This window comes from Eulemur rufifrons, chromosome 7, assembly GCF_041146395.1.
Source record: "Eulemur rufifrons isolate Redbay chromosome 7, OSU_ERuf_1, whole genome shotgun sequence".
Lineage (NCBI taxonomy): Eukaryota > Metazoa > Chordata > Mammalia > Primates > Lemuridae > Eulemur > Eulemur rufifrons.
Window position 1 is genome coordinate 215956346 of NC_090989.1, and position 25569 is coordinate 215981914.

Genomic DNA, 25569 nt, shown 5'->3' on the forward strand with positions numbered 1-25569 from the left:
ATACATGTTTTGATCATATCAGCCTTAGGTGACTTCTGCAATTTTTCTATTTTCCAAAGAACAATGTAACACTGTTACTGTAGAAATTGCACAGTACGTCCTTTAGAGCACAACCTCACAACAGATTGCCAGTTCTATCCTAATAAAGAATTATTTTGATGCTTTAGAAACATTTAAAATGCCATATAAAATCATTATATATTGCACATTAACTTTATGGTTACTTTTTAATATATCAGAAGGCTCAAAGAAAGATTTCAAGTATATTTTATGGGATATTATATACTCTGCATGCAGTAGGTAAAATATTAGTTTTAAATCTTTACCCTGATCACTTTAAACATGACAATATTTAAAATACGAAAAAGTATAAGGGAAGTTCCACATTCTGAGAGTCAATTATTACCATGAATATCTTTAAGTTTATATAACATAATGACTCCTTGTTTGTCTTCAAACAAGTGATTTAATTTAGTATTCCACATCTAAATCACAGAAAAGACTTTATACTGGTATAGACTATATGTGATTACTATGTTACCTACATCATAATCCAGATTTTAAAAAGTCAGATTTACCAAATAAGAAAGTTTTCTAAACAGATAAAACATTCTACCCTCAAATTGTCCCAAAAGGTAATTTTCTTTATTAAAAAACACTGGTTTGTATGTGAACTGCTTATAAAATCTCACAAGGTTTTATACAAACTATACTAGAATAAAGCAGGAAGAGGGTCATGGCCATTTGAGCATTTTTAAAAGCAAAGCATAAGAATCCGATAGTATCTGGCAATAGCAGTGTTTCTGAGTTTTGTTTTTCCTTCATCATGCCTAATTGGATATGAGGATTATATCTGGTATAAAAGCTACCAGTGGTTTGATAAACAGAAGGAAATACCCCAAACACAAATGGTCTAATTTGCTAAATAAGCACCACCAACCATGAGGGCATATAAGGCACATTGGCTTTCAACAAATCCGGCAAATCCAGTGTAGAACTAAGAATACCCTATAAAAAGATCAGATTTACTAAAATTCCTATAAAAAGTTACCAATACAAAAGCTTTTCTTTGTACTCAAAATACTGAAACAGCAGTACGTAGTTTGTAAATTTTTAGACTAAAATCTATTGTTGGCTTTCACTTGCAAAGTCATGCATTAACTGTTTTCATATCAAACTTTTTGATGCCTGTAAGAAAGAAAAAAAAACCTTATAGTAAATAAATGTACATTAAAACCTAAGTAAATATAAGAAACTTATAAATGGAATTAAGCAAAACATATAAAGCCCAAATAATCCAACATATAGTTAAAGCATTAAATTGCTATTTTAAAAAAGTCTAATTTGACTTATCTTAATTTATAAGAGATTTCTTCATTTACCTGTAACATTTGATTTCCAGTACCATCCCTCAACCTGTAAGGTCTGATAACCCCATCTTCACTAAAGAACCGAGGAGGTCGCAAACTCTCTACTTCAGAAGTCTCTGTAGCTCTAAAGGAAGAAAATGTAACATAATTTTAAAAAATTATTCAAAACCTCATAAATACATTATAAAATACAATTACTAAAAATCTTCTTTCAGATAAACTATTACATCACTTTTCTAATTTTAAATTTGTTTTTATGACATAAACAATGTATGTTATCTAGAAAAATATTAGAAGTATAAAGAAGTTTGTTAATAGATTTTATAAGACATTCAGATAATAATCAGGGAATTAAGCAAGTGTTGTTTTTTCTTTTTACTGTTATCTAGTTCCTCCAGTACAGTGCTAGAAACAAAAGGGGACTGCAGTCATCCTTGCCTCATTCCTGGCTACAGGGAAAGGTTAAGAGTTCTCCATGAACTACATTAGCAATATACTACACAGTATAGTGTACATCAGCAATTTTTTTTTGTTTTGTAAAGGCATCCTTTATCAAGCCAGGAAGCTTCATTTCTACTTTTAGTTTGTCCATAGTTCTTTTCTTGTTATAGTCTTTGAAAATCTTAAATAGGCAATGAATTTTAAATAAGTATTTTTTTTTTGGTCATTGTAGTGTTCATATGGTTTATCTTTTTCAATCTATCAATGTTGTAAATCACATTACATGGTTTTCTAATGTTCATATACTCTCCCATTTTTCACATTCCACGTTGGCTTGATGTGTACTATTTCAAACACATACATGCACTGCTGAATTTGGTATGGTAATATTTTATTTAACATTTTTGTCTGTATGGTAGTGAGAATGTTTCACTTGTTCATTTACTCAACAAATATCACAAATTCAATAAATATTTATTAAGAGAATACTACATAATGTACCCATATGTATAGGCACAAACGTGGATAAATCCTCCAGTGAAGAGCAGAATGGGACTGCTGATGGGCTAACAGAACCACCCTGGGGTCCAATGCTCTGCCAGGGACCCCCAGCCTTGAGCTGCCATTACGGCTGAATCTGGTTTAAGCAAACACCCAAAGCCCGGTCACCCACAACCACTGCCTATATGGCCTCACCCACCTGCCACTGTCATCTCTGTGGGGAGACTCCAGGCAGAGCAATCAATCACCCACAATGTCAGCCTTTGTGGAAAGGATCTCATCTAGCCCCTAACTTGAATTCCTAACAACGATCTGGGGAACAACCCACCACCCTGCACGAGGATCATCCAGCACTAGCTTGAACTGTAGCAATCACAGGGGAATGGGACAAACCAAACAGCTATACTACAGGCTCTCAGTGCACCTGCCCCTCCCCTGCCAGGTCAACATTCTAGAGTAAGACACAAAAGCAGCACCTAGAGACCTCCCCTTCTTTTAATTAAGCAAGACAGTTCCCAGCAAAGGAGAACAGGTGCCCCGCAAACCTATTAACTCTGAGCTGGGAGAAGAGGATTCAGATGACAAGAAACCAGCAAAGAACCCTGGCAACATGAAAAAACAAAATAGCCTGATATTCCCAAGAGGTCAGGTGGAGATACAGTAGTGGACTCCAACCATAAGGAAATTGTTGAAATGACAGAAATAGAATTCAAAATATGGAGGGCAAATAAGATGAACGGAATTGAAGAGACAGTTGAAAATCAACAAAAAGAAGCTAAAAGAATATTTCAGGAAATCAACAACAACAACAACAACAACAACAAAAGGAAAAGTTGCCAAGGAGCTAGGCAACATATGAAAGGATATACCAGAACTTAAAGAAATGAAAGAGTCATATAGGGAATTTCAAAACACAGCAGAAAGCTTTAACAACAGACTAAATCAAGAAGAAAGAATCTCAGAGCTTGAAGATAAGCCTCTATAGCTAACCAAGTCATTCAAAGAGGCAGAAAAGAGAATAAAAAAGACTGAGCAATCACTTAGAGAAATATGGGATTATGCAAAGTGAACTATTATAAAAATTGTAGGTATACCTGAGGGAGAAGAAAAAAGAGCAAAAAGCATGGAAGACCTATTTGAGGGAATTATTGAGGAAAATTTTCCTCTATCACCAGAGAGTTAGACATTAGGATACAAGATGGTCACCAAACACCATGAAGATTCATAGCAAATAGGACATCTCTAAGACATAGAGTCATCAACCTGGTCAAAGTCAAAATGAGGGAGAAAATTGTACAAGCAGCAAGAAGAAAGTAAAAATTAACCTACAAAAGAAAACTCATCAGACTAACTGCAAACTTCACAAGGGAGACCTTGTAAGCCAGAAGAGATTGGGGCCCCATGTTCAGTCTTCTTAAACAGAACAACTACTAGCCTAGAATTTTGTATCCTGCAAAACGAGGTTTCATAATTGACAGAGAAATAAAGACTTTTCAAGACAAGTAAACACTGAGGGCAATTGTCACGACCAGACCTGCCCTGCAAGAAATACTCAGAACTGCATTATACATGGATCAGCACAGTAGATACCCATCAGTGTAAAATTACCCAAAAGCTGAAGGTCAAAGCCCAGATACCACAATGGCTCAAGAGGTAAAACAGAACAACAAAGTTCTATTCAACAGAAAGAACAGAAATCCATCCCACTTACCAGTTCTTTCAATAAACTTGAATGGCTTGACTTCCCACTCAAGAGGAATAGACTAGCTGAATGGATAAAGAAAAAAAAAAAAAGCCCAGTATCTGCTATCTCCAGAAAACACATCTAACACACAAGGAATCATTCAGACTCAAGGTGAAGGAATGAAAAAAATATTCCATGCAAATGGAAACCAAAAGAGAGAACAGGTGGAGCCATTCTGATATCAGATAAAATTGACCTTAAATCAACAATGGTAAAGACAAAAATGGTCATTATATAATGGTAAAGGGAACAATTCAACAAGCAGATGTCATAATCCTAAATATATATGAACCTAACACAGGAGCTCCCAGATTCATAGAACAAATTCTACCAGATCAAAGCAAAGAGGTAAATAGTAGCATTGTAATTGATGGGGACTTCAATACCCCACTGTCAGAGCTGGACAGATCATTGAAGCAGAAAATAAATTTAAAAAACATTGGATTTAAATGTGACTATAGAACAAATGAAACTAACAGATGCTTACATAACATTCTACCCCAAAACTACTGAATATACATTCTTCTCATCAGCATATGGGACATTCTCCAAGACTGATCATATCTCAGGCCACAGAACATGTCTCAACAAATTCTATAAAACCAAAATCATACCATATACCTTCTCAGACCACAGTGGAATAAAACTGGAAATCAATTGCAAGAGAAACACTCAAATCTACACAAAGTCATGGAAATAAAAGAACCTGCTGCGGAATGATTATTAGGTCAATAATGATATTAAGATGGAAATCAAAAGATTCCTTGAACTAAATGACAAAGGGGACACAAGCTATCAAAATCTATGCGATTAAGCAAAAACAGTCCTAAGGAGAAAATTCACAGACTTAAAATGCCTACATCAAAAAGACAGAAACATCACAAATCCACAAATGTCACATCTCAAGGAACTAGAAAAGGAAGAGCAAACCAAACCCAAAGCCAGCAGAGAAAAAGGAATTAACAAAGGTCAGAGCAGAACTAAACAAAATGGAAAACAACAACAACAACAAAAAAGATACAAAGCATCAATGAAAGAAAAAATTGGTTCTTTGCAAAGATAAACAAAATTGATATACCCGTTTCTAGATTAATGAGGAATAGAAGAGTAAGGACCCAAATAAGCTCAATTAGAAATGAAAAAGGAGATATTACAACTGATACCACAGAAATATAAACTATCCATGAATACTATAAAAATTGCTACGTGCATAAACTAAAAATACAGATGAAATGGACAAATTCCTGGAAACATACAACATTCCCAGATCCAACCAGGAAGAAATAGAACTACTGAGCAGACCAATAAGGAGCAATGATATCAAAGCAGTAATAAAAAATCTCCCGATAACAACAACAAAATGCCCCAGATCAGAGACATTCAGATAGATTCACAGCCAAATTCTACCAGATTTACAAAAAAGAGTTGGTACTCATTCTACAAAAATTGTTCCATAACATCGAGAAGGAGTGAACTCCCTCAACTCATTCTATGAAGCCAGTACCACCTTGATGCCAAACCAGGAAAGGACACAACAAAAAAAGAAAACTACAGACCAATATCCCTTATGAATTTAGATGCAAAAATTCTCAATAAAATACTAGCAAACCGAATTCCACATCACCTCAAAAAATAATCCACCATGACCAAGTAGTGGGTGCTATTCCAGGAATGCAAGGATGGTTCGATATACATAAATTAATAAATGTAATTGACTAAATAAGCAGAAGCAAAAACAAAGATCATCTCAACAGATGCAGAAAAAGCATTCAACAAAATCTAGCACCCTGTTATGATAAAACATCCACAAAAAACTAGGCAAAAAGCCATACATAACAAACCCACAGCAAACATCGTACTGAATGGGGAAAAGTTGAAAGCATTCCCCCTAAGAAGTGGAACAAGAAAAGGGTGCCCACTGTCACCACTTCTATTCAACATAGTACTGAAGTCCTAGACAGAGCAATCAGGCAAGAGAAAGAAATAAAGGGTAGCCAAATTTGGAAAGAAGAGGTCAAACTATCGCTTTTCACTGATGATATGATCTTAACTCAAGAAAATCCCAAGCACTCCACTAAAAGACTCCTAGAATTGCTAAATAAATTCAGTAAAGTCTCAGGTTACAAAATCAATGTACACAAACCAAGCTGAGAGTCAGTACCATTCACAATAGCTACAAAGAAAGTAAAATATTTAGGAATATATTTAACCAAGGAGGTGAAAAATCTCTACAAGAGAACTAGGAAACATGGATGAAAGAAATCATAGATAACACAAACAAATGGAAAAATATTTCACGCTGGTAGATTGGTAGAATCAACATCATTAAAATGCCCATACCGCCCAAAGTGATTTATAGATTCAATGTAATCCCCGTCAAAATACCAATGTCATATTTCACAGATCTAGAAAAAATAATTCTATGCTTTGTTTAGAATAAAAACAAGAGCCTGAATAGCCAAAGCAATCTTAAGGAAAAAGAATCTGGAGGCATCATCTTATCAGACTTCAAACTATACTACAAGGCTATAGTAACCAAAACAGCATGGTATTGGTATAAAAATAGAGACATAGACCAACGGAACAGAATGGAGAACCCAGATATAAAACCTTCTATCTACAACCAACTGATCTTTGACAAAGCAGACAACAACATACTCTGAGGAAAGGAAGCCCTATTCAATAAATGATGCTGGGAAAATTGGATAGCACATTAAGAAAATAAGTCAGGATCCCTATCTCTTGCCATATACAAAAATTAATTCAAGATGGATTTAAGACTTAAATGTAAGGCATGAAACCATAAAAATTCTAGAATAAAATGTAAGCAAAACTCTTCTACATATCAGCCTAAGCAAAGAATTTTATGACTAAGACCCCAAAGGCAATTACAGCAACAACAAAAATAAATAAATGGGACTTGATTAAATTGAAAAGCTTCTGCACAGTAAAGGAAATAATCAACAGAGTGAATAGACAACCTACAGAATGGGAAAAAATATTTGCAAACTATATATCTGATAAAGGGCTTACATTCAGAATCTACAAAGAACTCAAGCAAATGAGCAAGAAAAGAACACACAGCCCCATTAAAATGTGGGCAAAAGACATGAACAGAAGCTTTTCAAAAGAAGACAGACAAATAGCCAGCAAACAGGAAAAAATGCTCATCATCACTAATCATCAGGGAAATGCAAATTAAAACCACAGTGAAATATCACCTTACCCCTGTCACAATGGCTACTATTAAAAAGTCAAAAACCAATAAATAGATGCTGGCATGGATACAGAGAGACAGGAACACTTATACACTGTTGGTGAGACTGCAAGTTAGTACAACCTCTATGGAAAACAGTACATACTCAAGAGAATTAATAACATACGTCCACACAAAACTTATATATATAAATGTTTTTAGCAGTATTATCAACAGTCAAAAAAAAAAAAAAAAAACGAAACCTAAATATCCATCAGCTAATGAGCAGATAGAGGTGGTATACACATTACTCAGCCATAAAAAGGAATGAAGTTCACCCTTATGCTACAACATGGATGACCCCTGAAAACATCATAATGTTAAGTGAAGGAAGCTAGCCATAAGAGGCCACATATTGTATAATTCAATTTATATGAATGTCCAGAATAGGCAAATCTGTAAGGGCTGAAAGTAGAATAGTGGTGGTTGTTGGCTGAGGGGTGGGAGGGATGGTGAGTGACTGTTAATGAGCAACGGTTTCTTTCTGGGGCAATGAAAACGTCCTGGAATTAGTGTGGTGACAATTGCACAATCTTGTGAATACACTAAAAACTACTGAAATGTACACTTTACAATGGTAACTTTTATAGTTTGTAAATTATACCTCAATTTTTAAAAGACTATATTAGGGTGTTTAAAGCAACATTTTGGATTATGGGCGTATGTGGAGGGAGGTGGATGTGGTTATAAAAGAGCAACTGAAAGGATTTCTGTGGTGCTGGAACTGTACAGTATCTTGACTGTGGTGGTGGATACATGAACCTACAGGTGGTAAAATTGTATAGAACTATTACATATACAAGCAAATGAGTATAAGTCAAACTGGAGAAATTTGAATAAGATCAGTGGATTATATCAATGTCAATATCCTGGTTGCAATATTATACTACAGTTTTGTAAAATGTTACTGTTGTAGAAGATGGGCAAAGTAAATATAGTGGCCTGAATGGTGGCTCCCAAAGATATCAGGTTCTAATCCCTAGAACCTGTGAATGTTATCTTATATGGTAAAGTCTAAGCTGTGATTAAATTAAGCATTTTGAGATAAAGAGATAATCCTGTATTATCCAGGCAGGCTGTAAATGCCACCCTAACTGTCCTCATCACAGAGAGCAGATTAGACACACAAAGGAAAAGGCAACATGAAGATGAAAGCAGAGATGCAGAGTTTAGAGTGGTACAGCCAAAAGTCAAGGTACCCTGTAAGCACTGGAAGCAAGAAGAGGCAAGGCACAAATTCTTCACTCCAAAGGGAATGTGGCCCTGCTCACACCTTGATTTCAGACTTCTGGCCTCCAGAGCTATGAGAAAATAAAGTTCTGCCGTTTAAGATTGTGGTAATTTGTTACAGTGGCCGCAGAAACCCCGTAATACAGTACATAAGAAATCTCTCTGCATATTTCCTACAACTGTATGCAAACCTACAATTATCTCAATTTAAAAAAAACTACCACATGTCAAGCAATATTCTAAGTACTATGAAAAAAGACAAGAGCCACTACATGCATGGAACTTACATTCTAGCAGGAAAGACAAATAAACAAGATAAAATATATAATATATTAAATAGTGGTCAAAGAGCTAAAGAGATAAAAAATAAAGGAGAGAAGAGAAATAAAAGCATCTGGGGTGGGGGTGGGGGTGGGGGTAGGGGGTAAACTGAAATTTTAGAGTGGTCATAGCCTCACTGGGAAGATAACTTTTGAGTAAGGGAAGTGAGCCATGCTGACAATTGGGGGAAGAGTATTCTAAGCAGAAGGGATTGCAAGGGTAAGGAGAGGAATGATTCCCCTGTTATAAATTCCACATCTGGCTTTCAAATCAAACTTACCACACTCATGCACAAAATGAGGCAGGCAGATTTCTCTTTTCTCTTAAACAATGATATTGCATAAGCTGGGATTGTCTGTTTCTTGGCTTGTGGAATACCACTTTCTTGATTATCCTCCTTACCTTAATGACCATTCCTTTTCAGTCTCCTTTTTGGAGACCTTGGAAATGGTTCTTCCTCATTTTTCCAACTTCTAAGGGTATGCCTGAGAGTCAAGTCCCTGGACCTCTTTTTTCTCTTTTCCATTCTCATTCCCTAGGTGATCTCATCCAATCTCATGATTTTAAACACTCAATTATAGGCTCACAAATCTCAAATTTTTAACTCTCTCTTAGACTTTTCTCTTAAACTTTAGAGTCTTACACTCAATTACTTGATGCCTCCATTTGGATGTCTTAGAGATATTTTAAGCTTAATATATTCAAGAGGTAATATCTAAGTCCCTACAAGGAATGGCAACCTCATCCTTCCAGTGGTACATACAAAAACTTTAGAATTATCCTTGACGATTCTCTTTCTTTCATATTCCACATATAATTTACCAACTAATCCTATTGTGACTACCTTCGAAATCCATACAGAACATAACCTCTTCTTAGAACCTTTAGCACTGTAATAGTCAAATCACCATCTCTCACTCGGATTACCACAAAAGCCTCTTAAGTTCTCCACTGTTTCAACTGTGGTCCCCCTGTGGTTTATTCTTAACACAAAAGCCAGCTCACATCATTTCTCTGGCACAAAACCTTCCAACAACTTCTAGTCTTACCCAAGACAAAGACTAAGCCCTTACAGTGGCTTGCCAAGCTCTACGTGAGCTAATCCTCTGCTCATTCCTTGATATCATCTTTTCCAACTTTCCCCTTTGCTCACTCTCTACTCCAGGCACACTCAAATAGCCAAGCATACTCCTGCATCAGGTCTTTTGACTTGCCACTCCTTCTGCCTGGGACAGTCTTCTCACACGGCTCACTCCCTTACTTCTTTCAGGTCTCTCTTCAAATATAATCACACCAGTAAAGCACCCTTGAATAATGTATATATAAAATAGCAACCTTCCTCCCCATCACTTTGGATCTCCTTATCTTCTAAATCTACTTTATTTTTCTTTAAAGCATTTTCCACCATTTAGTATACCATATATTTACCAGTTGCTTATTTTTATTACTCTCCCATTAGAATGTAAGCTAAAGACAAGAACTTTGACAACTGTGTTCACTGCTGATTACTCCAGTGATTAGAACAGTGTCTAGATCAGAGAAGATACTCTCTAAAATGTGTTGAATCCGTATTTACATGTGTGTATGAGATAGCTTGTTAACTGTGTTCAAATCATCTATTTACTTACTTTTATCTTTCTGATCTATCAATTATTGAAAGAAATACTAAATTCTTCCACAATTATTGTACATTTGGAAAGTTCTTATGACTTCGTCAATTTTTGCTTTATAAAAATTGAGGCTACTTTGGGACCTGATGACTCAACACATTACAGTTATGAAACAAGGTACAGGTGGAGGAGACTGACCTCTTTCTTCACATCTTAATTCTAAATTGCAAAACAGAAACACCTAATTATGGTTACCAGTAGGAGGAACAGTACAGATGATGACAACACTTATCCCTATAGAGTAGGAAGTAAGAGAAAATATAAGGAAAAAGATTAGGAAGGTATCCATCCACTTAACTTTCTAAGTGAGGTCTCATTAGCATTAATTTCATCATCCATTGTATGTTTTACAAATTTCTAGGACAGAGGTAACAATGATGAAACTACTAACTTTCAGTCTTAAGCCAAATTTAATTTGGAGGAAAAAGGAGTGTGTATTAAAATTACTTGCACAAATGAAGAGAAAGGGAATGGACATACAATAGTCTCCCCTTATCCACGTTTCCACTTTCTACAGTTTTAGTCATCCACAGTCCAAAAATATTAAATGGAAAATTCCAAAAATAAACATTTCATAAGTTTTAAATTGCATGCTCTTCTGACTACGTGATGAAATCTCACACCATCCTGCTCTGTCATTCCTGGGATGTGAATAATCCTTTTGTCCAGCATATGCACACTGTATATGCTGCCTGCCCACTAGTCACTTAGCAGCATCTTCATTACCTGTCGGGGTACTGCAGTGCTTGTGTTCAAGTAACCCTCATTTTACTTTTATTACAGTATATTGGTGTAATTGTCCTATTTTATTATTGGTTACTGTTACTAATCTCTTACTGTGTCTAATTTAAAATTAAATTTCATCATAGGTATGAATGTATGGGAAAAAACATAGTATATATAGGGTTTAGTCTTATCTGTGGTTTCAGGCATCCACTTGGGATCTTGGAACATATCCTCTGTGGATAGGCAGGTCTGTTATAATAGTTTTATAAAAAAATAAGATCATAAAGGAAGCATGAAGATGAACTGAGTCTGCACCAAAGAATATAAAATACCATTCTTTATTTCTCAAAAATGGAGACAGAATGTATTTGCCAATTTTATAACTGACATATAGCATTACATTAATGTATTTCAACTAAGATAACTGAAAAGCTTTCTTAACTTGCCAAACTGCTCTTGCAAAGCTGTGAGGAATGAATGAACAATAAAGAACTCTATATAAGTTGAAATCATGCAATGGCAGCAACTTAAAAAATATTGAAAGGAATTAAAAAGATTATATGCAACCTGCTATACTGCAGTGTTCATAAATGCTATGGTTTGAATGTGCCCCCCTAAAAGCATATACTGGAAACTTAACCCCTAATTCACAAGTGCTGGGAGGTGGGGCCTAATGAGAGATAATTCGGCCATGAGGTTCTGCCCTCATGAATGGATTAATGCTGTTATTGCAAGAGTCCATTCATTATAAAAGGACAAGTTAGTCCTCTTTTCTCTTTCTCTCACCACTTCTCATTGTCCCTCTGCCACGGGATGGCATGGTGAGAAGTCCCTAGCCAACTGTGGCCTCTCGATCTTGGACTTTCTAGCCTCCAGAACCATGAGTCAATAAATTTATGTTCATTATAAATTACCCAGTCAGTGGTATTATGTTATAGCAGCAAAAAACTAAGACAATAACTAAGTGCTTGAAGCCAAACAGCAGACATATTTCATTTCTCATGGCTTAAGCATTTTACTCATTTCCTACATCAAAGAGAACTTACCTTTTTATTCCTTGAAATGTACTACTGGCCATGTCTATGATGCCTCCAGTTGGCCTTGCTACTGCTCCAACTAAACCTTTCCCAACACCTTTAAAGAAACCAGCTGCTCCTTCTTTTTGAGCCCCTAGAAAGAAAAAAGATAAAGTTTTAGACAATTGATTCAAGAATGAAAATAGAATCAACTTATGAAAGACTTGGTAATACATACCACCCAAAGAAACTACTATACTTGCCTTTGATTGGTTTTGTAACAATTCCTGTTATGCCACTTACAAAACCCTAAAGGGAAAACACAATTGAAAATTTATAATACTTCCATATGATGCCTAGAGGAACCAAGTCTTGCTTACACAAAAAATGCCGAGTTTGGCTTTTTATATACCATAAGAATTAACATACAAGGGCTGTCCGGAAAGTATCTAGCCATGTAAGCGTTCTCATTATATTAACAATGGCTAGATATTTTCCAGACACCCTCATATTTCCTAAGTGTTTTATTTAAACAGGATTTTTGACATATTTTATATGCTACCACCCACTATTCTTAAAATAATAATTTAAGGAGAGTCAAAAGAAGACAAACTAATGGCCACCAAACATATAAAAAAGTGCTCAACATCTCTAATCATTAGGGAAATGCAAATCAAAACTATAATGAGATATCACCTAACTCCAGTGAGAATGGCCCTTATCAAAAAGCTCCAAAACAACAAATGCTGGTGTGGGTGTGGAGAAATTGGAACACTCTTACACTGCTGGTGGAACTGCAAATTAGTACAACCCCTGTGGAAAGTAATTTGGAGACACCTCAAAGAACTAAAATGGTAGTAATACTCATTGGGTGCCAGGGGTGGGGTGGGGTGGGAGTAAACCCACAACAAATGGAAGTGGAATGCACTGTATGGGGAGGGACACGCTTGTAGCCCTGGCTTGGGTGGTGCAAACGCATTACATGTAACCACAATGTTTATACCTCTATAATATCCTGAATAAATTAAAATAAATAAATAAATAAATATATATATATATATACATATATATGTTTAAAAGCTATTTCCTAAAATGTTCAAAACCTTATAAAATTTCTTACAGAAACTAAGCCTTTTCCTCCACGAGTGATGCCTTCTCTTAAACCAGCTGGTTGCTTATTCATGGCTTCTCTTCTCTTCTGTTGGTAGTCTTCATCCATAGTCATAGCTGCTACCCCTTTAGCCATAGCACCGGTGATTTTGGAGGCAGCACCAGCTAATCCACCTAAAAGAAATTATGACATCTTTAATAAAAGCAATGACATAATTACTTTCTAGCACAATAATATTTGGTAGACATTCTGTTTCTTACCAACAGCTCCACCAACTAGTGCCTTAAGTCCTAGTGCCATTCCCTCCACAAACTCTTCAGGACCCTGGATGGCTCCCTAAAAGGCCAAATAATTAATAAGTAAGTACGTTAGTTTATATTCACTTTTACAGGTGAACCTGGTAAGTTTTTAATAAAAGAAATAAATACTTCCACATACTTAATGTTTCTAATGTTTTAAATTACAGTGTACAAAACAAATATTAGTTTTACTTTATTTTGTATTGCCCTATACATTTATAAGCAAAAGTAGGAGAGATTTTTTGACAGGAAGTTTTAAGGGATATGTAACACTCATAATTTTTCCCATTGGTTGTTAAGATTATTTTGCAGGTGTCAGTCTGCACGATTATTTTTATAGTTTCACACTACTGTGCAAAGTAAGACTGCCTGTATGTGGTGATCTTCCTTCTACTATAGTCTGAAGTTTACCCATCTTTTACATACCAACAGAATACTTGAAATTCAGCATATCTTAACAAAATCTTAAATTTAAATTTTGAGGGAAAAGGTAAAAATTTCCCCCAAAGCCCTCCAAAAACCTCTTACCATTGTTTGTTGCAAAATAATGTCTTTTTGTGTGTCTTCCAAAATCTATTTACACCTACAACTCAAGCTAACAATAGAAATGTATTATCTTGAAAGTATTAGTGTGAGATAATGCACAACACAAGAATAACTATTTTACCTGGTAAGGTTCATAAAAAAATGCTTCTACGCCTTCAGAAAATTCTCTAATTAAGCCAAAGGGATTTCCCAAAACATCAAGTCCAAGAATGAGTACATACATCTGTTTAATGGCCTAAAAAGAAAATATGAATATTTACAAATTCAGATAATTAGACCTATTTTTTTTTCTTATGCATTATTTAGTACGCATATCCAGTTTTCTTAGGCTAACGCCTTTTACACCAATTTTAACACCTAAACCGTGTCACCTTATTAATCATTATTCTTAGTTTTTAAAAAACAATTTGGTATTATAGTATCAGAAATAATATAACATTATATTCACATAAAGCTCTAGAATATGTAAAATACTTTCACTTTTACAATTATCTGTGATAGTTGTTGTTATCTATCATTTGGTGGTAACTGTAGAAACATACAGATCAAATGATACCCAGGGCCACACAGGAGGTATAAGGCAAACATAAGACCCAAACACAAATCTCTTGAGTCATTCTCAGTGATCTGTTCACTATATCACAGCTATCTCAGATCCCCTGTAAGTTATATCATACAACATAGGAGTCTTTCTAGAGGTGGGAAAAAAAAAAACATTAAAATAATATATCTATAGACTCAACAACTAGTTACATAAAAAAATATTCTGTATTCATCAGTTATTAATAGTTTCCCTTGAACCCATTTTTAAAGTAAATGTGATAAATTACTTAGTTAATGTTTTACTTAAAGATCTGTTTATTTCTAGTCCACACTGATCCAGAAGAAAATTCCTGTCAGTGGCTAAAAAATAGAAGGACAAAAAACTTAAGTAGTGGTTGAGTTCAATTTGTTCTACAATTTTGAGAGGGGAAAAAATGTTTTAAAATTTTGAAAATGGCTATTTACTTCCTTGACAATTCTACATTATATGTTTACAGACACATAAGGTTTTTCACTAGTCTATACCACTGTCCCTTTGTAAGATAATCTTAGACAAACCTGTTTTGAATAGTGTCTTACTACTTCAGACTGTAGTTCAGATGTTGTATGGAACTGATAGTTGAGTTCAAAAAATGCAAGCCTGAAAAAAACATATAAATACACATACGTGGGTACATGTGTATGGAGAAAGAAAGTGTATTTCATATTAATGAGTGGCTTTATTTTCTTTAGAATTTTTTTTTTAAATCTTTCCTTCTAGTATTAATACATTTTCCCATGCCAATCAGAAAATCTACTCTCACATAGATCTCTGCACATTCTAGTCAAAGAATCCTCTAAGAATCTGATAAAAGCTGTGTGTCTTATCTCCACAAAAGTCACCAATATATACAACTTTTCATATAATTTAGGGCATTCACAGACCATGGATCACATTCATGGACCCCTAGAACTGTAGGTCCCAACTCTGTCCTATCATGGCCCACACAGAAAATACTCAACACACAAGTAAATAGAAAAGGTTGTTCAAGAATGGCCAGGGTTCAGTTGCTGCAGGTCCTGCCTAATGGGCTGAGGGCTGAGGAATCAAGATCAGCTTATTTATAACCGATTCATAGCATATACCTGATCCACTAACTGAAAAGCTGTGTTTCTTATTGTTGTATATGACAACAACAAGATTAGAAATTTCATCGTATTCCTGCTGTCATCAAATCTATGTTCTTTTATTTGACACTTATCTAACCTTATCTAGGTTCAGAGTTACCTCTTATTGGACTTATTAATTCTTAGTATAATACTTAATAATCAGTTCTAGATGCTACCTGAAAAGTAGCATCCAAAGCATTTAGCATTCTAAAGTCTCAACTCAGACTTTGAGTCTCTTTGGTTAGATAAATACTCTATTAGTTTCCATTATGACTCACATTAAAATATAAAGTCTTGACTATAACATTTAAACTGATCCCTTCATTTCCCCTATTATTGTATTCATTGTGTCTAGTTGCCTATGTTTTAAAGAGTCTCAATCCTATTGGCTTCAAAGCCTTAGATTTCAATCACCACACTTTTGGATCATACACATTTTAACAGTCCTTTGCTAGGCCAAAAAGACCTTCTAAAATGCATAAATTTGAAGGGCCTTTGTCTCTTTGTCTTAAGGAAATTATTTACTAATTATTCTGTAATTTAGTAATTAAAGGTTAGCAGGTAATACATTTGGTGTTATTTAGATTGTAGTCCATTTAAAAGTAAAAACCACATTTTGCATATGTTCTGCAATCTTCATGCTTTTTCATCTACAAAACTTTTAGGTAAATATAAAATAGACTTTTTATCAATTTACAGATTTGAATATTAAACATACTTAAAAACTACATCTTGTACATCTGTAAGAGTGGCACCAATACTCTTCAACAAAAGATTTAAAGAATGAACTGGAATCAGTCCTTCATCCTGTTTTGAATCTTTAGATTCTTCTCTGCCCGAACTCAGTGAAACACTTAAATGCAACTAAAAAGATAAAGAGATAAATATTTAAAAGTACTTTCTTTATATTGACAATTTTAACTCTTAAAAATCAATTTCATTTTATATTCACTATACCATAAATAAGGTTTCAAAGTTATCTGGATTATGCCAAGAAACATGAAGGAATTTAACATCTAACATAGCTTTATAACTAAATTTTAAACTCAACAATTTAAAATTATATGATATTTGGTACAATCCCATTCTTCTGGTAAATGTAAGAAAATATTCATTTTTATAAATTTATTGATAACATTAACAATCAAATTGAAGTTGTTGAAAATAACTCAGACTGGTCCACAACTTAAATGATGGTTCAACTTATGACTTTTCAACTTTACAATGATGTAGAAGCAATACTGACTCAGTAGAAACTGTACTTTGAATTTTGATTCAAAATTCTTTATAACTTTATTAGAAAATGGACTTTGTGTCAGATGACTCTGCCCAAGTGTGGGCTAATGTAAGTGTCTCAAGAATGTTTAAGGTAGCTAGGCTAAGCTATGATACCTGGTACGTTAGGTATACTAAGTGCATTTTGACCTACAAGATTTTCAACACAATGAGTATTGACTATTGTTAAGTTAAGGAGCATCTGTACCTCCAAAAAGTATACGTTTTAACTATTAGAATTAAGTCAATATGATGAAGCCAGTTAAAAAGCACTTTTGTATTATGGTGCATATACATTCTGTGCATATGGTTGTATAATTTTCTTTAATTAACTGAAACATTTTGCATTAAAAACTAACTTAGATTTCATTCCAACCTTTAATTCTTAAATCAAGACTACTTTATAATTTAAAACTAATATACATATCATACACAAAATTTTGAAAATTGTCACCAAACAGCTTAAGAAAAAAATCAAAGTAAAATAATGATAGGCCAAATTATAAACATATAAATACATGCTGTAGGTGGCTCCACATGGTGAAAAACTATTTTAAGAAAAAATAAATAAAAATTTAAAAGGATCATTCTTATGTTATTTATTTATAATTGTAAAGTTACATTTATACATTGTAAAGTATATAAAGATTTTATATACTATTAAAGAATATAATTTAAATGCTATATTCTTCCTAAATGGATCAAATCAATGTGATATTACCTAGATTATCAAGGACAATAAAAATGGCTTATTTTTCTCATACCTTGATAGGAGATATATGAAAATATTCATAGAGACTGACTTGTGACTGATCTACTAATGAAACTGTTTTATATTCTTCTTTGAAAGCTTCTATATCTTTATGAAAAAGTTCAACCTATAAAAGGAACACAAAATATTAAAAACTGAGGGGATCTATTTGCATGAGATATTTAAGCCAATAGTTCACCCACTGCTGAAACTCTTCTATCATATCCAGAACTCTTCTATAGTTTGCTAGTTTCCCTTCTGAGGCAGTACTTTCCAATCATGAGCAATACTGATATTGGATCATTATTTTCTTCATGTGCCTATAAATTTTATTCTAAAATGTCACTAATCCATTCCATCAATGCTCTCTTGGAAATATTTGTTCTTTACACATAATCATAAACTCATAACATTATGGTACTGCCTTAATGTAACCTACAGAGGCCAATAAAAAAAAGAAGGAGGTACTGAAAATAATTTTGCATTAGGTGATTAGTGGTTTCACTGAATATAAAAAAAAATTGTATTTCTATATACTAACAGGAACAATCCAAAGTGAAATTAAAAAACAATTTCACTCATAATACTATAAAAAGAATAAAATACTTAGGAATAAATTTAACAAAGGAAATGCAAAATTTTTACTCTGAAAACTATATAACATTGTTAAAAAAAATTAAAGATCTACATAAATGAGAAAACATGTTATGTTCAAGGAGCAGAAGACTTAATGCTATTAAGATGGCAACCCCCCCCAAATTAATCTATAGAATTCAATGTAACCCCTTTCAGAAGACCAGCTTTTCAAGTTCTTCAAGTTTGAAGAATTCATATGGAATTGCAAGGGACTCAGAACAGCCAAAACAATCTTGAAAAAAGGACGACAAGGTAGGAGGATTCATGCTTCCCAATTTCAAAACTTACGACAAGGCAATAATAACCAAGATAGAGTGATATGCACAAAGATAAATGCATAGACCAATGGAATAAAACTATGTGTCTATTGTTAACTGATTTTCAACAGGGCGCCAAGACCATTCAATGAGGAATCAATAGTCTTTTCAAGAAATGGTACCAGAACAACTGGATAGCCACATGCAAAAGAAGAGTTTGGACCAGTATACCTCACACTATAAATAAAAATGAATTCAAAATGAGTCAAAGACCTAATTGTAAGGGCTAAAACTTAAAACTTTCAGAACATAAGGCTAAATATTCTTGACCTTGTATTCATCAAAAGATTCTTAGAAATAACACCAAACACATGAGGAACAGAAGAAAAAATGATTTGGATTTCATTAACATAAAAAACTTTTGGGCTCCAAAAGATAATATCAAGAAAGTGAAAAGACACCACACAGAATGAGAGGAAATATTTGAAAATCATATATCTGATAATGGATTTGTATCCAGACTATACAAAGAACTTTTGTAACTCGATAATAAAAAGACAAATAACCCATTCAATAATAGGTAAAGGATCTGAATGAACATTTCTCCATGTAATACATACAAATGGCAAATGAACACATCAAAAAATGCTCAACACCATTAGTCATCAGGTAACTGCAAATCAAAACTGCAATGAAAAACTATTTCACACCTACTAGGATGGCTAGAATCAAAGACAGTCTGAAATTACATTTTCAGATGATAGAAGACGGAAACAAGACAAGTCAAATTGCCTTTTTAAGGTGAATTATTAATAGCAAATAGGAAGAAAGGTTTGGGGCCAATAGTTGGGAGAAAAGGATAATCAATCATGTTCACGTCTTTTCCTGCATTATTTTTGCTTTGCTTTTCCTTTGATTAACAATTTAGAAATGAGGGGTATGACCAAGATATTTAACTTCTATCAATGTACTCACAACAACAGAATAAAAAATTTTAAGCTGTATTTTTAAAATGGAATAAAGCCAGTAAATACCTCAAAAATATATAATGATTTCATTTTTTTTTAGTCTTCCTCTTTCCCTAATCCTTCCCATCAAATACTATTATTTTAAGTCTTACCTCAGTTTTTTCAGTCACCTCAGCTTCTGTCATAAGGTCTGCTAAAGCATAGACAAACCCAAGATCTAACCTTAAATCCATTTCTTGAATCAACACTTTGAAATACCTACATTATAAAGCAGAAAACATTTTAAAAATCATCAATGTAACTGCACTGAGAAAATAAGATGGGAAAAAAGCTACTAGGTAAATATTAGAACTTTGAAACTGAGGATTTTTTACATAAATACATAAAAATACCATGGCAACATTGTTTATAATAGAAACAAGCTCAAAATATAAAAATGGCCATAGAGAAGAAACAGATAAGTAAACTGTGACATACAGTCATACAATGGAATATTATGTATCAGTGATAATGAATAAACTGTAGCTATATACAACAAAATCAATAAACAAAAAAGTTGAATAAAAAAAAAAAATCCAGCCCCAGGTGTCTATTTACAGCTTGAAACATTTTTATAAAATTTAGGACAAAATTAAAAGTAAAAAGCATAATGTTTAGGAAAACATACACAATAAAACTACATTTTAAAAAGCAAGGGAATGAAGATAGTTTAGTTTGGTGATAAGGTAGAAGAAATGTGATAGGCATTAGCACATAGACGGATGTTTCTATGTTCTATTCCTTGGAATGGGCAGTGAGTGAAAATGAAAATATTATTTTCTTCGTTTTTCTAAAACAACATATGATCGTTACAGACAATTTAAAAGGGAGAACAACTATACATGAAAGAGAATAAAACACCCCAAATTCAGAAACTATTGTAAATACCTAGGTGTATTTCATTCAGAACCTTCTGACTTCCCAAGATTATGAAATAATTGATATACTTTTGACCTTTATAACTTATGTTTAAATCTCAATTTATCTGAAATTTATTTTTAAAAAGTACAAATAATTTATATATTTAAATCAAAACATTAAATAAACATACAAGAAATGTATTAAGGCACTTACTTAATACGTGATATCTGGGAATGTCCTGCAGATCTCATGACAATACTGACATCTGTAAAGGGCTTTGGTGCTGTTAAGGTTATAAATGTAATTATTTCCATGATGCTTTAAGCAAAAGATAAGCATTCTCTTGTAATTTAATATACATCACAATGGATAATTAAATCATTTACTAAATCATGAGTATCAATTAAAAAGTAGTGAAGTTGGCAAGATCTATTACAATCTTAATTTCAGACTCCAGGACTGTTCTTTTTAATTATTTGCAGTTATTCTAAGGATAATTAATCCCATAAATTAGTGATTTTAAACTAGAAGGATGCAGGGAAACTCTGTGAAAACAGATTCTGAAGACTTGTGCCAGACCTCGAGGAGGAGGGGCTGAAGCATGTATACTGGTCAAAGAGTTTTCAAGCAGATTATAAAGAACACCACTGCCCAAGACAGGTTAGAGGCAGTGGTGTGGGAATGGGGTAGGAAAGCAAGGGGAGAGGGAAGTGAAGTAGGGTAGTGAGGAGAGAAAAGAAAGTGGGGGGAGGAGGGACAGGCAAGAAAGAAGAAAGGGAAAGGGAAAGAAATGGGAAGAAGAAAGAACTTGTCCGTTATTCTTACCTAGAGAACACAGGACAGTTTTTGCTATTAGAGAACACTTTGAATTTGAACTTCCTTACTGTTTATTCAAAGGTCCTAATGGTTTTTAAATCACAGGTTTACAGTTTAGAAATCTGTTTTTTTAAATTACTATTTCTAAAAATCTAAATATGTTTCTAATTGATCTTTTCTTCAGGATTCATTCATTTCAAGTTTTTTTGAAGTGAGGTGCATACAGACAGCACTTGGTCTTTTCTCAAGCGGTTTAATTTTCCAATCATCTTGTAGAAATTAAACCTGAGAACAGTTCCATTTCGTATTTATAGTAAAATAAACCAAATGGCTAGTACAACTGTTTTTACGGCAAACTAAAAATAAAAACAAACCTGAATCCATGGTGACTGACTTTGGAGGTTTAATAGGATAAAACACAAATGGAAATACAGCACCATGTATCTGATTTTGGATCTAAGAAAATAAAAAACAAGTCAGTATATTAGTAGGTCATTTATACAACCTGACTAGAATAACAGGACTTAAGAAACAGAAGGAATCAAAAAGTCTAGCCCAACAGTGAAAGTGAAGTACTAAAAACAGACCATAAGAATACATGTTTTCTTATATTTTCCTTTAGTATACAATTCTGCCTATATTTTCAGAATGACTTACCTGTATTCTGTAAATTTGAATTCTAAATGATGATTGATGTGCAGATGTGCTATATTCCACCTTTAATGCTGGAAGATAATTTCTTCGTATAGCTATTATATGTGGTTGCAGAATTTTCATGTTATTACCAGTAGGTGTTAAGTGAACCTGAAAAATATGCCCCCCACAACACAAAAAAATTTCTTTCCATCCACAATTGATTAGAATTAGAAATTTATAGCAAAATTTTTTTAAGATAATACTAACTAAAAGAGTAGACTAAACATTTGATTACATTTAGACTTAGATCTTTATACTTCATATCCACAAAATTCACATAAATATTTATATAATCCTTATAGCTTGGCTATATCAGTTTTTACATAAATTTACTGTAATAAAATTAAAGAAAAAATGACAAGTTTTTAAAGAAAGTATATAAAAATAAAAAAAATTGTTTTGTTTCTTGTTAACCCAAAGAACAAATCATTAATATGCAGCATCTTAGGAGAAAGTTTGATTTTTATATACAGATAACCACCCCTTTAAAAATATAATATTTTATACAAAGTATGTATGGTAGGATTAATTATGTTCAATTTGTTTTATAAGGAAGCCAGATTTTCCTTAAAATTAACTAGTGATTCTGAACTACAACAAATAAAAACTAAAACGTCACATCAGTACTTAAAAATATTACCGGAATGTTAGTGTCCAACTCAATAACCTTATCTTCTGCAGGTGAAGATTCAGTATATTCCTTAAATTCTTTCTCTAACTTCTCAGTGTGCTTTATACTCATTGGCTTCCATCTCGCCTTCTTCTTGGGCTTTGTCTCCCAAACCACATCAGAACTTACATAAATGAAAGCAAAAATCATAGTGCTAATTTATCAACACTTTTAACTGGTTTATTCAATAAATTAGAAAAACTTCAGTAAAATTTTACAATAGTTTCAGTTACAAGTAAGCATATTACAAATTTAAAAACATGAATTAATTCAACTAATACTTATTAAAGTCCTATTCAGATACTATTCTAGGTGGTAGGGACATATCAGTGAACATCTCTGCCATTCTAGAGCTTCATTTTAGTTGGGAAGTGACAAACAACAAATAGTAAACAAAATAAATTAGTAAATTTTAAGATATGGAAGGTGAAAATGCTTTTGAAAGAAGAAAAAATACACAGGGAGGGGGATCTGGAGAATTGGAATATGCAAAGTGGTGGGGGCTGCAATATTAAAATAGAGTGGGCAACAGGGGGCTCATTGAGGTGAGATTTTAGCCACCTTAAAGGAGGTGAGAGAATTATCTAGCAGACAAGAGGAGAAGAACATTCCAAGTGGAAGGATTGGCTACAGCAAAACCCTAAAGCAAGAACACATGTGTAGTATATGAGGAAGCGTAAAGAGGCTGGCATGGAAGGAACACGTTAAAAGTAGATGAGGCCGGGCGCGGTGGCTCACACCTGTAATCCTAGCACTCTGGGAGGCCAGGGCGGGTGGATCGCTCGAGGTCAGGAGTTCGAGACCAGCCTGAGCAAGAGCGAGACCCCGTCTCTACTAAAAAAAAAAAAAAAGAAAGAAATTATCTGGCCAACTAAAATATATATAGAAAAAAAATTAGCCAGGCATGGTGGCGCATGCCTGTAGTCCCAGCTACTCGGGAGGCTGAGGCAGTAGGATCGCTTAAGCCCAGGAGTCTGGGGTTGCTGTGAGCTGGGCTGACACCATGGCACTCACTCTAGCCCGGGCAACAGAGTGAGACTCTGTCTCAAAAAAAAAAATAAATAAATAAAAAAAGTAGATGAAGTAAGACATATGATAGGAAGTTAAATAACGTAAAGCCTTGTTGGTCATTATAAATACTCTCAGTGAGATGAAGAACCATTGAATGGTTATAAAAAGATTATAACTATTGATCTGACTTACACTTTGTTAAGAATATATTGTTTGTTGGGGTGGGATGAAAAAAAAAATGGGTCAAAGCAAAAAAAAGGGAAACTTGTTAGGAATTTATTGCAGTGAGCCACCTGAGAAATGGTGATGGCTCTGATGAGATTATTAACAGTGAGATAATAAAAAGTAGTCAGGGCTGGACATGGTGGCTCACACCTGTAATCCCAGCACTTTGGGAGGCTGAGGATGGAGGATTGCTTGAGGCCAGGAGTTTGATATCAGCCTGGGCGACATAGCAAGACCCCATCTGTACAAAAAATTTTTTAAAAATTAGCCAGGTCTGGTAATGTGCACCTGTAGTCCTAGCTACTTGGGAGGCTGAGGCAGGAGGATCACATGAGCCCAGGAGTTCGAGGCAGCAGTGAGCTATGATCATGCTACTGCACTTCAGCTTGGGCGACAAAGCGAGATACTATCATTAAAAAAAAAAAAAAAGTGGACAGATTCTATGTGCATTTTGAAGGTAGAGCCAGCACAGCATTTTTTGATGGATTAGATGTGGGGTGCAAGATAAAGAGCGGTATCAAAGAGTATTCCAAGGTTTCTGGCCTGTGCAACTAGAAGTTAGTTGTGATTAACTCTGATGAGAATGCAGGTTTTGGAAGAAGGAAGAAATCCAAAGTTTGGTGTCGTACATATGAAGTTTAAGAAGTCTCTTAAATATCTGAGCAGAGATTTTGCATAAGCAGTTGGATACACAAGTCTGGAGTTCAGATGACAGGTATGGCAGAAGATATATAATTAATGTTTAGAGACAAATTTTTGGCATATATGTGGTATTTGAAATCATCAAACTGAAATAGAGAGAAGAGGACCAAGGTCTAAGTGTCTCAAGGCACTAAATATAAGGAGTTGAGACAAGACAAGGAAACAACAAATGAGACTGAGAATGTTGGGATAGGAAGAAAAACCAGGATGGAGAGGCATTCTGGAAGTCAAGTGAAAGAAACTATATCCAGGAGAGATCTGTGTTAAATGTTATGAAGTAAAGTGAGGACTGATAATTCTACACTGGATCTGGCATTACAGAGGTCACTGGTCATCATGACAAGACCAGATTCACAGTGGGCCGAAAGCAAAACCCTGTTTGGAGTGGTTAAAGAAACAATGGATGAAAAAGAATTGGAGAATAGCCAATATGTTAAACTCTTTTGAAATACACAAGATGTCTGAGGAGTGTGGCTATAAAGGGAAACAAAGAAGCAGTAGGTAGCAAGGAAAGTAGGCTCAAGAAAATTAAAGTTGAGAGAAGTAACACTGAGGGGAAGAATCCAGCAGGGAGCCAAAAGCTGTTGACTTAGGTAAGAGGAAGATGTCCTCAAGTAGGTAAGAGGAAATAAATGTAGTGCAAAAGTAGAAAACTATGTGTAATATGAGCACGTATGAGATATATCTACTGCAACTGTGGGGAAGTATGTCAGTACAGCATGGAGGTACAAATGCTGGT

General features: G+C 34.1%; 1 protein-coding gene across 4 annotated transcripts in view; it reads right to left on the bottom strand.

The window, feature by feature from the left end:
- VPS13A (vacuolar protein sorting 13 homolog A) overlaps window positions 1-25569 on the bottom strand; it is a 227052-nt gene that overhangs the window by 26008 nt on the left and 175475 nt on the right. For 3 of the 4 annotated variants that reach the window (XM_069476374.1, XM_069476372.1, XM_069476375.1), the window contains 14 exons: window positions 22863-23016; window positions 22184-22330; window positions 21901-21982; window positions 20924-20993; window positions 19963-20068; window positions 17963-18076; window positions 16642-16787; window positions 15333-15414; window positions 14353-14466; window positions 13647-13722; window positions 13396-13559; window positions 12539-12584; window positions 12306-12429; window positions 1383-1494 (listed from right to left, as the gene is read on the bottom strand). In XM_069476374.1, coding sequence (XP_069332475.1) covers window positions 1383-1494; window positions 12306-12429; window positions 12539-12584; window positions 13396-13559; window positions 13647-13722; window positions 14353-14466; window positions 15333-15414; window positions 16642-16787; window positions 17963-18076; window positions 19963-20068; window positions 20924-20993; window positions 21901-21982; window positions 22184-22330; window positions 22863-23016 — 1537 coding nt within the window. Of the gene's footprint in view, window positions 1-446; window positions 1189-1382; window positions 1495-12305; window positions 12430-12538; window positions 12585-13395; window positions 13560-13646; window positions 13723-14352; window positions 14467-15332; window positions 15415-16641; window positions 16788-17962; window positions 18077-19962; window positions 20069-20923; window positions 20994-21900; window positions 21983-22183; window positions 22331-22862; window positions 23017-25569 lie in introns of those variants that run through there. The other variant, XM_069476376.1, reaches the window with a different exon arrangement.